Source organism: Morone saxatilis, unplaced genomic scaffold (assembly GCF_004916995.1).
Source record: "Morone saxatilis isolate NCDOM2014 unplaced genomic scaffold, NCSU_SB_2.0 Contig5, whole genome shotgun sequence".
In the NCBI taxonomy this organism is placed as follows: Eukaryota; Metazoa; Chordata; class Actinopteri; family Moronidae; genus Morone; species Morone saxatilis.
The window spans coordinates 3,349,154-3,359,437 of record NW_023340095.1 but is presented as its reverse complement, the minus strand read 5'-3'; the positions used below and the strand labels follow the sequence as shown (position 1 = coordinate 3,359,437).

Sequence of the window (10,284 nt, the reverse complement as noted above, 5' to 3'; positions counted from 1 at the left end):
TTCAAATGTTTCTAAGATTTGTTTTAACAAGACTTTTGGAGTCAAATCCCATTTACTTTACCCCCCAAAACTGTAAATAATTTCCTTAAGAAGAATCACAAATTTAACCCTAAAAATATCCATGACATTAAAGGTATTATGGGGAATTACTCTGTACTTTATAAGGCTTTGCACTCTTAACTTACAGTGAAACATTAATATTAATGAGTTTGGTAAGATGAGATCAACATTAAACTTTAGGTTGATTTTATTAGATAATTTAACAGTCAGAAAGATAGTACTCTTATATTTTAAAGCAGCAAATAATATTAATATGTTAATATGTCGGTTTTAAATGAACAAGAGTATAAGGCAGTAACATATTACTCAATAAATGAAAGATGACCTTTTTTTAGCGTCTGATTTCATACAATCTTCAGCTCATCTTTGAGCTCCACCTCTGAAAGGATGTCAAATATCATTTGACATCCACATTGCAAAGGTCTTAATTCAAAACAAGAAAGAAAAGAATCAGTTGCTCATGTTTATTAGAAAGTCTAATTCATTTTTATTTCCCATATACCCCGATGAAACACAATTTTCAGTAAAACCAAATGCAAAACAAAAATAAAAACAGCTTGACAGATACATTCCTTTTCTCAAAAGCTGGAACGTGTGTGTTTGAGGCAGTGGATCCAGAAGTGCACTTAACATTACATTAATGTTGTAGCATCTGAGCAGTTGGTCACTGTCATTTAAATACACACACCGCCATACAAGACTTTGTGTAAACATTGCTGTGGATTGTGTGACTGTAAAATAGTGAAGTAATGATTCCACAGGGATCAAGTGAAAACAATATAAATCTATAAAAGCCAATGTTGTAAAGTGTGAATGAATGTGGAATGTAAAAAATATATATAAAAAAAGACTGCATTAAATAATGACAGTCCTGCATGTACTGATTTTTTGCTAATCTCTGTCCAAGATATTCATATATGTTTCTTGCTTCATTATAAAACTGAATTTTAAAAAATATGAAAACTCATAAGATGTCATTGTTCCGGAAAACTTGAACCGAATGCACTTAACAACTCATCTGTAAAACGAACATACTATGTAGCACCAGTAGGTTAAAACAAATCATGCAGCAAATCGTGTTGCCTTCCTTTTTGTTGTGAAAAAGACTACTTCAAGAATTTTGGGGATAAAGTCCATTTTTTTGTGGAATCCAGTGCAGCCACCATTGCTTTGGTATTGCATCCTGACAGTATGGCCATGTTGGATGGTTCTCCTCAGAATCCCCTGAACAGAGGTGAAAGCTGGCCACGTGTGTCACTTTTGTCCTATGTTCTTATTGCAGCGATGACTCCTTGTTTGACAGGTGCTGGTGGTGAATGGAAAAGAAAAAGGTGTTGAGCGATATGTAAAGAAACTTTTTTTTTTTTTTTTTTACATAATAGGATCTCCCAGAAAACACGAAAGTGGAACTGTATTGTATAAGTTAATTTACAGTACTTAAAGTACTAGCTAAGCTAAGCACAAATCCATTGACATTTTCCAAACTTGTATGTGGATATAGTACAAGTTTTTCTTAACACATTTTATTTTAAGTTAGTCACAAGAGGAAGCGAGGGAGTTGCGATCTGCATCTACACCACTAGATGTCAATAGATTTGTTAAACTGTCTTTTTTTGCATCTTTAAAAGAAAATCAACTTTGTCTACCAATTAAAGGAGGCTTAACATGTGGAATCAAACATTTTGATTTTGTCATGTGTAGTCACATGTCGACAGTTTCCACAGCAGATATTGTCTTTCCAACTCTAACAAAAAAAATAAAAAATATGTGGGGCTTTTCCTTAACATACTATATATAGTTGTGAGTCATTAATGGGTTCTTGGTAAATAGTGTAATATAATTATATAATACTTATAACTGATAATTGAAGTGGCACATTTTTACCAAACGATCTGCAGAAACTTATGGAAGTGAAATGTATTTACAGAAGAAAAGATAATGTGAGACAATACCTCATAATTATGACTTCTGTGTCTCATGGATATGATGTATCTCAAAGTTACAAGATCTTTATAACATAATCTGTATTATTTATTGTCTTTTATTGTGAAGCAATAGCAGTTTATTAAGTTAGAGGTTCTGGACCCTTGAGCTGTGGATGGACGAGCTTCGGAATATTTGCTACTGAGAGACAACGATATAATTTGGCAAGCAAAATTGAATTTCATAACTTTAAGGCCTATTTTAGACTCATTTTGTGGAAATAAACTTGAATTTGGCACAGTCTTTGCTGCATTTTTCCTCATAATTTCCTCTCAATGTCCCAACAACAATATACTAATTTCTAACTAGAGTGGGTCAGAACAGGAGGAAACCAGTCATCAGAGATAAGGGACGCTACTTGAGTGTTGCTGAGAGATCTATTTATACTCTAATTTAGTAAGTAAGCAGAATGAAACACAAACTAAATTATGTTAAGTTTCATTTTCAGTTTTGTTTTGATGGTCGCCCACGTTTTCTCTGGTGCTCTTTCTCTCTCTGCCATTTGGTAACTTGGTATTATGGCTTATTCGTATACAGACATATAAAGCTGCAGAAAATAGAAACCTAAAGTACCTCATAACTGTACTTAAGTACAATGTGACAATGTTACATTTCTTGTCTTTGATGAATGCAATGCACTCCCAGCAATTAGGCTGAGAGAAGACACTGAAGTAGTTCATCAGCATGACTCATCCTGTGTATGCCGTGAATGCTGTAATTGCTCCCACAGAGATGGTAAATGGGTTAAGCTGTGCTGGCAACTTTGTATGCCAACTCAAACTGCAACGCCTTAGTTAATTTGGCTCGCTGTATCAGACTGGCAAAATAGAAATTAACAGCACAATAAAGTGTTTTTTTTATATTTTGTTACCGCTTTTATGATGTTTGTGAATCAAAGATTACTTCCTACTTCCTTGTATGTCGTATTTATTGGGACTTGATGTGTTGTTGTATCCTCTACTCAAGAAAAGCCACCCTGCAGCATAATCCACGGTGCTGTTTTCTGTCAGTTTCCTGATCATTGACAATAACTAATCACGGATTATAACTGAACAAGACAAGTACCTGGTTTTCCACAAGCCTTCACACACTGCTCGTGCGTGTCAAAGCGATTCTGGTTTCCACCGCAGCCTCCATACCAGAAGCGTGTGCAGCTCTTACTCGGGGCATCGTAGTGCCACTTGAGGACAAATTTGGCACAGGTACCTTCCTCCTTGGGAAGCTGGCAGATGTCCACAGCTGTAGAGGCCGCTGTGGTTGAGGTGATAAAGAGTGACAATCAGGAAAGTGTAAAGCCTGCAACTAAAATAGAACATATCTATGGCAAGGCCTGCTTTAACTAATTGTAAATGCACTAAATTAGACTTTAAATGTGAACAACAATGAGTCAGCAGTAAATAAAGCATTACTATTGTACATAATGAGTAGTAATAAGTGGAATAATGGTTATAAATGCTTCAAGGAGAAAACAAAAGCACTTCAATCACGGCAGAGTTTTATTCTTCCACAATCACGAGATATAGCGCATTTTGTTTAGTAGACTTTGTATTACTGTAAGTATCTTGTGCTAATTTACTCCACAGAGACAAGGTACTGACAAATTGAACTTGCTCTGTATGAGGCCTGCTGCCAAAAAAACAATGAACCAGTGAACAAGGCTTTCCATTCATTTTCTCTGTGGTTATGACTTGGCTCGCTCCCGTGACAAAAGCATAACCTTCTTGTTTTCCATGCTTGGCCCTTTACTTGTTCCGTCAGTCATTTAGATCATCTGAGGGCCAGTGGAGAGGGTGGGTGGGTTTACAGTTGAACACAAAGGACTTGCTGTTTTGCAAAGGGAGCATGTTTATGGAAATGGTAATTATATAACAGTAACATGACCAGCAATGCTGGTGACTTGATGTACAGATATATGCCCAACATTAGGGGTGGTCTGAAAACGCTGAGGATGTGGATGTGCTTGTTTAAAACTAGACAAGGAAGGAAGTGCTTTTTCTTTCCTACTGGTTGGCATTTGCATTGCATACACATGCACGCACATCAAAGTCAGTTATGTCGTCAAAACAGGGAGCTGGAAAGGAAGGAACAGTAACATAATACTGTAGGTCTATAGAAAACTATTCATGCTATTTAGTGACTGCATATCAGATCTCACCAGGAGCCGGGAGGATCTCCACCTGTTCAATCTTCTGCACTTCTGGCTGAGGCTCTGGCACTGTGGAAATAATGACCACAGACAGTTACTCAGATGCAATCCTCATTATCAGTCGCAAATTGGCAGATCGCTTTTATTTTCCTACTTTAACTCCCCAACACACTCATCACTCCTCTGTATGAAGATGCAATGCACATTTTACCTCATGTGATCAGTGGCAGTTCAGAGGTTATATCGGGAGTAAGATTAAAATTCCTTTAGCTTCTAGAAGTTGTGTGTATTTAATTGACTGTTTGCTAAGCCCCACCTCCCTAATTACTGTTCCTACGTCTGTCAAGCTTTCCATTCTCGCACAGCATGCAGCTTACAATGATAACGGTGGCAGATTTTCAATAAACAATTCTTCAGCCTTAGTTAGTCCTATAGTGCAGTGATAAACATGTGACTGAATTCTTGGCATTTGTTCTGACATAACCCTTGGATGGATTAAAAGCTTACTATGGAACCTGGACACGCTAGACACTACACAGACGGTGCTTGCACTTATCTTGAGATCACTGATTAATTTATCTTGTTATCTCACTGTCATGACTGTTGGGGCTGATTCATAACTGGAATGAAAAGAATTGTTTCCAGAATGAGAGATATGAAAGTTGATTTAAGATATTATTTTCTTGGCAATGTGATGCAGTACTGACAAAATATATCCGGAGAGGATTGAGATTCAATAAATTAACTCAAAGATTCCTGCCATGTCCAGATTTTTTCAGGCACTTTTTTCCCTGGCTGCTGGCTCATTTGGGTCAATATGAAAATGGATAGTAACTGGCATTCCTCCATGCATTGTCCATTATGTTACAATGCTACATCTACCATCTGTGCATGCTTGTATGTCACTCCTGATCTCTGATGAACATTATAAGAGATGGAAACAAATTTTGGTTTTCTCATAATAATGGGTAGATTATCGTTATCTCGAGAATTTATTTTTCAAGCACAGCTGTTCTCAGCTTCTGTAGTTCGATTTATGCCATAGGATTTGTATTTCCTTAATTTTACAACCTGGCTCAAGGCTGGACAAAGAAGGGGAGAACACACATGAGTTGTAACTAAATATAAGTTTATTTAACATAACTAAAAGAGAAATGAAGCTAAAAACTAAATTCTAGAACAGGGTGCAAACCAAGGGAGAGCAAGAGACTGGCTGATTGCCTCCAGTTTATATAGTCTTGCCACCAGACTAGGTGAACTTAATCTTGCTGATTACCCGACTCTACCCACCAAGCTCTTAGAGGGAAATGACCTGCTCATAAAGAGTATGCTTCACTTTTACAAGATAATGAGCAAAAACTGATTAGTTTGAGTTGCTCTACTGTAAACTTAAACACTGTACGATTTATTAATAACTTGGCTCCCACAAAGCAGATGTTCTAGCCCTGCGCAGGTGTTATTCTAAAGAAACCTGCAATCCTCTATAATTAGATGGCATGCCATTTGCTTATGATTATGCTAGATTACCACTGTAGCTAGCTAGTTAGCCAAGCATGCATTGTTTCATTCATTCCTTACAGTTTTCCTCTTTTGTTTTTGCTTCTGGAGTGGTGATTAAAAAAAAGACCCCACCCAAACTATCACTCATCCTTATGCACACCATTTTAACATGTGGAGAAATCCAAAACTTGACAGACCTGCCGTGCATAGTTACAGTTTTTGGACTATGATTGCTGTGGAGCGGGGCTTTAGCGGACAGTCATCTGTAGGTTTTGTAACCAGAGTTGAAGCTCATTATATGTTGAATTATATTATACCATCACACCAGAGGGCCACCCATTCCCTCACAGGTCCTGGCACCCGCGACACTTACCTGACCTCATGCAGTTTTTCAAGCAGAGGGCCTCTGTCTCGAACCTATTTTCATTGCCTCCACAACCTCCATACCAGAACTGTGTACAGATCCCGTTCTTTCTGTCAAAGAACCACTTAGCCTGATAGTCTTTGCACGGGCTTCCAGGGTCATAGTCAAGTGAGCATGGGTCTGCAAATTCATTAACTAGAACATGCAAAAAAACAAAACAAAAAAAACAGCAGTGATGGAGAACAGAGAGAGAGGATGAGTTTGCGTTAGGAATCAATGTACAACTATATGAGGCAGACAGCAGTTATGTTATGCTGTTAAAAGGTTGCTGCTAGTGGATAAATTCATATTAGAAGCTTGGGGGTGTTCAAAAGGGGCTTATAGGGTGAAATGAGTCTTAGTGCTGATATGGTTCATTCTTATAGTGCATGCTACATAGGGTTCTTGCATTATTAAGGGTTTGGACATTTGAAAACTAAAGTCAGTAGAAAGAAACAGGTTTATAAATCTGTTGGTGAATTGAAAAGTTAGTTTGTTATAACTACAGTTTCTGTTAGTTCATTTAGTCATCTAAAATTTGCAAAGCTGTGTGGTCCATGTTATCTGCATGTAACCAATCCCAGAAACAGGTAGTTATGATAAAAAAAACGGTGCTAATAAAAAAAACATGTTACTCACACTGGGGTATCAGAGTTACAGAACTCATTGACTTTTTTTTAAAGAAGACAGCATTGCTACATAACTGAATGATATGGATCTGGCAGCATCAAAGACTCTCCTGAATTTACAGCCAGTATAGATGTTCTCATGTCTCAGTTATGCCTTAGTGTCTTCCTTAAGAAGCAGCAGCTGTAAGGCTTCACTCCTAAAACTGTGCATTGCAAATCTTTTCCAATCCCACTAAGATGAGACATTTTCTCTCCAAAGTGGCACAGATATTGCAACCTCAACTATTTTGTTTGTCACAACACATTATGGAAAAGATTAAATCTATAAACTCCTCGAGTTTGAGCAGTAGATTTCGCAAGTTCTCCTGAATGACCTACAGTATATTTTGGCAATAAACAATTGAGTTGATTAATAGCACACTTGTGTAGTAGTTTAAATATTGCTGCATTACAGCATAGCATGTTATGTTGAGTTGAACCATCAGGTTTTATTTATATGACTAACATTTATGCCTAGGAAACACAGCCAAACATAACTCCACAGGGACCGTTAGCTTTAATGCACCAGGCCACTATAGACAGCACACTGTTGAACCCTTTTTGGTTTCATTGCCGTGTATTGTTGTTCTGATATGAGGTTGATGAGATCAGCAGAATAAAAAAAACAAAAACAAATATGTTTTTGTCCTATTTCCCGGCTGAGCTCAAAGTCATATTTACACTCTTCCACAAAGCACAGGGTACCGTGAACTGCATCAAATTCATAAAGCGATACAGACATGTACAAATCACATGATTCTACAAAGTTTCCTCAATATATATGTCTAAAGAAGCATCTTTTCTGTTAAATAACAAGTTATGCAGGTTAAAAATTACAAAATACAGGTCGAGGTAGATAAAAAAACATGGTCTGCAGTCACTCACCAGTTTCTGGTTTGTCCAGTGGCGCGGTGTTTATAGTACTGGTGACTTGGCTGGCTGGCATATGCTGTGGCTTAAGCTCTGCTGCTTCTGTCAAAGTGAAACCAGTGGTCATGGAGCAGCTACAATAATACAAAGTCTGTGATTCATGCAAGACAACTGCCTGAGTGTTTAATGTCTAGTTTTAGTTTTAGTTTAACTTTAGTTTACTTGATTGTACAAATACCAGCCCCCACAAAGAGGTGCAAAGTCCCAAAACCCAGAAATAGTATTACTTGGTGGTACTGATCAAGTTACTGTCAACCAACATATTTAGTATGTTGCTATCTTTAGGGGCAGGAAAAATATAGTTTATTCTTGTGGGATATAAAGGAAGCTTGCAACATATCCATGTGGATGTGTTTATGGACTTACTGGTGGTCATGATTCCTTTGCGGGTGGAGACAATTTGACCCTCTGCAGTGTGGGCAGTGACAACAGCATGATATGTTTGAGAACTCTCTAAATTGTCCACGGAAAGCTCTGTTCCCGACACGTTGGTCTTCAGCACCAGGGCGTGGTCGTGCAACCGTGTCACCACTACCTCAAAATAGACGAAGAGCTTGGGGTTTGGGGTGCTCCAACGCAGTTTCAAGCTGCTGGAGGTGACGTTGTAGACATGTAGCTCGTCATCTGCATCTGAGGGGGGAAGATAAAGTGGGGTGAATGCAGGAGAATGCAATCACACGTACACAGTTAGCAGAAAATAACAGAAGGCCAGTAGCTGTTGTGGATTAACGTCAGTGTGAAAATGTTACTTTTCATGTCCAGTTATAATATTCAAGGTAATTTTTTTCTATTGTGAAGTGTGTTTCAACGAGTCTGAGAGAAGTGTGAACAATGGTGCTGATTGTGGATTTATGTGCAGACGGTTAGCCATACATGACTCACAGTGAAGAAAACATAATCACCAGTCCAAATCAAAAAGTACTTATTAAACTTTGATCACTGAAAGCTCTTTTTAGTACATCCAAAATCTTACCTTTGTGCTTTCTTTGTTGAACTGCTTGGTGATTTTCATGATGTTTCTGATGTTTCCTATAAATGGAACAATAAAGAATGAATTAAACTATCAATGTTTCCAAGATATTGACAGTACCCCAAAATATCCCAATGCTTACTCCTGTTGCTGTGGTGATGTGAAGGGGTTTTTTAGGGGCTGGTCACTCTGGAACCACTTGCAGTTTTTAGAGACTTCAGGGGACATGTAGAAAGCATTTTCAACTGAAAAGAACACAGCATGTCAGCATTTCGATTAACTGGTTAAATAAATGGCATTAAGTAAATAAAAAAGTGTGTAAAAAGCAATAAAATTGATTGACAGATTGATATCTATCTTGAACTTACTGCTGATATACTTTGGCATCAGCTGGCCGAAGTTCTGGATGTGTTTGTCGTAAAAGTGCGAGATGCTGTCCAGCCGCTTGAAGAAGACATCTGACGGCTCGCTTGCCATGCGTGACAAGACACGAGCATCTCCAGCACTTAACTTCTCACCCACGCCCAGGATGACCAGGAAGTAGCCTTTGCACTTGACCTCAGTGGCAATACGCATCAGCTGCTTCTCGTCTTCTTCCACACTTCCCGTCACAAAGAGCATCAGCACTTTCTTGTCACGTTGTAGAGGCGCCTTCTCAAACACATGCTCCACTGTTGATTCAATAGCCGCCGCCAGGGCCCGGCCGCCCTCCAACTGTGGTGTCTTCTCCAGCAGAAATTTGACAATATCCTGAACTGAGTTGTGCTCAGTCAAACCAATATCCACATGGATGGGAGAGCCAGTTTTGTTGTTGAGGAACTTGTAAGGTGCTTGCTGGATCACAGACACTCTTGCCTGGTGAACGGATGATGTGGGATTTGAAGACACATGTAGATGCTCCACTATCTGAGCTATGTAGCGTTTAATCTCTGTAAAGAATGTTGGGTAGGTAGACTCAGAGCTGTCCATGACGAAAGCAATGTCGATGTCCACGTCTGTGGCGGAAGATCTCCTATCTCGACTGGACGATGGGGGCACATAGTCACACATTTGGTTGGGAGCACAGAAGTCTAAAAAAGAGGATAACATATAATTTCATTGCTTTCATTGCGTTATTGTATTTGATGAATGTATTTAAATTTTACTTCAGCCAGTGTATTGTCGTATATTGGTTTTTTGTACAATTGTTGTCACACAAGGTTAAACTCATTTTTCTTATTTTTCAAGAAATAAAAATCTAGCAATGTACTCATGTTTATTATATGAATAGGATAGAATAATGAATAATACATGGGAATTTATCGCGTTAATTACGATTAATTTATAAAAATAAACGCGACAAAAAAAATAACGCATTTAATCGCAATTTATTTTTGCACTCCAAACAGCGCGTAACGTTGCTCGTTGCACGAGTTCCCGGCAAACCCGTAATACTGATTCACAGGACACAAACGAGAAATGGAAACCGATGAGAAGTCGTTGCTGGGTTTGGTGGGCGGAAATTTTAGTTTTAAAAAACTACCGGGTGGAAACCTGGATAAAAGCACAGTTGTGTGCAAATTGTGCAAGAAAGAATTTGGAGCACTTCCAGCCTCCGACTAATTTAAGTTTGTGCCTTGTGAAC

The 10,284-nt window shown here is 38.3% G+C and overlaps 1 protein-coding gene across 4 annotated transcripts in view; it reads right to left on the bottom strand.

Moving 5' to 3' along the window:
• Positions 1 to 510: 510 nt before the first annotated feature.
• Positions 511 to 10,284, bottom strand: part of LOC118338870 (collagen alpha-3(VI) chain-like) — a 49,005-nt gene continuing 39,231 nt past the window's right edge. For 3 of the 4 annotated variants that reach the window (XM_035676305.1, XM_035676307.1, XM_035676308.1), the window contains 9 exons: positions 9,029 to 9,730; positions 8,803 to 8,905; positions 8,664 to 8,719; positions 8,057 to 8,320; positions 7,646 to 7,732; positions 6,063 to 6,248; positions 4,199 to 4,258; positions 3,109 to 3,294; positions 511 to 1,366 (listed from right to left, as the gene is read on the bottom strand). In XM_035676305.1, the coding sequence (XP_035532198.1) occupies positions 1,326 to 1,366; positions 3,109 to 3,294; positions 4,199 to 4,258; positions 6,063 to 6,248; positions 7,646 to 7,732; positions 8,057 to 8,320; positions 8,664 to 8,719; positions 8,803 to 8,905; positions 9,029 to 9,730 (1,685 nt within the window). In that variant the 3' untranslated portion in view covers positions 511 to 1,325. The remainder of the gene's footprint in view (positions 1,367 to 3,108; positions 3,295 to 4,198; positions 4,259 to 6,062; positions 6,249 to 7,645; positions 7,733 to 8,056; positions 8,321 to 8,663; positions 8,720 to 8,802; positions 8,906 to 9,028; positions 9,731 to 10,284) is intronic. The other variant, XM_035676306.1, reaches the window with a different exon arrangement.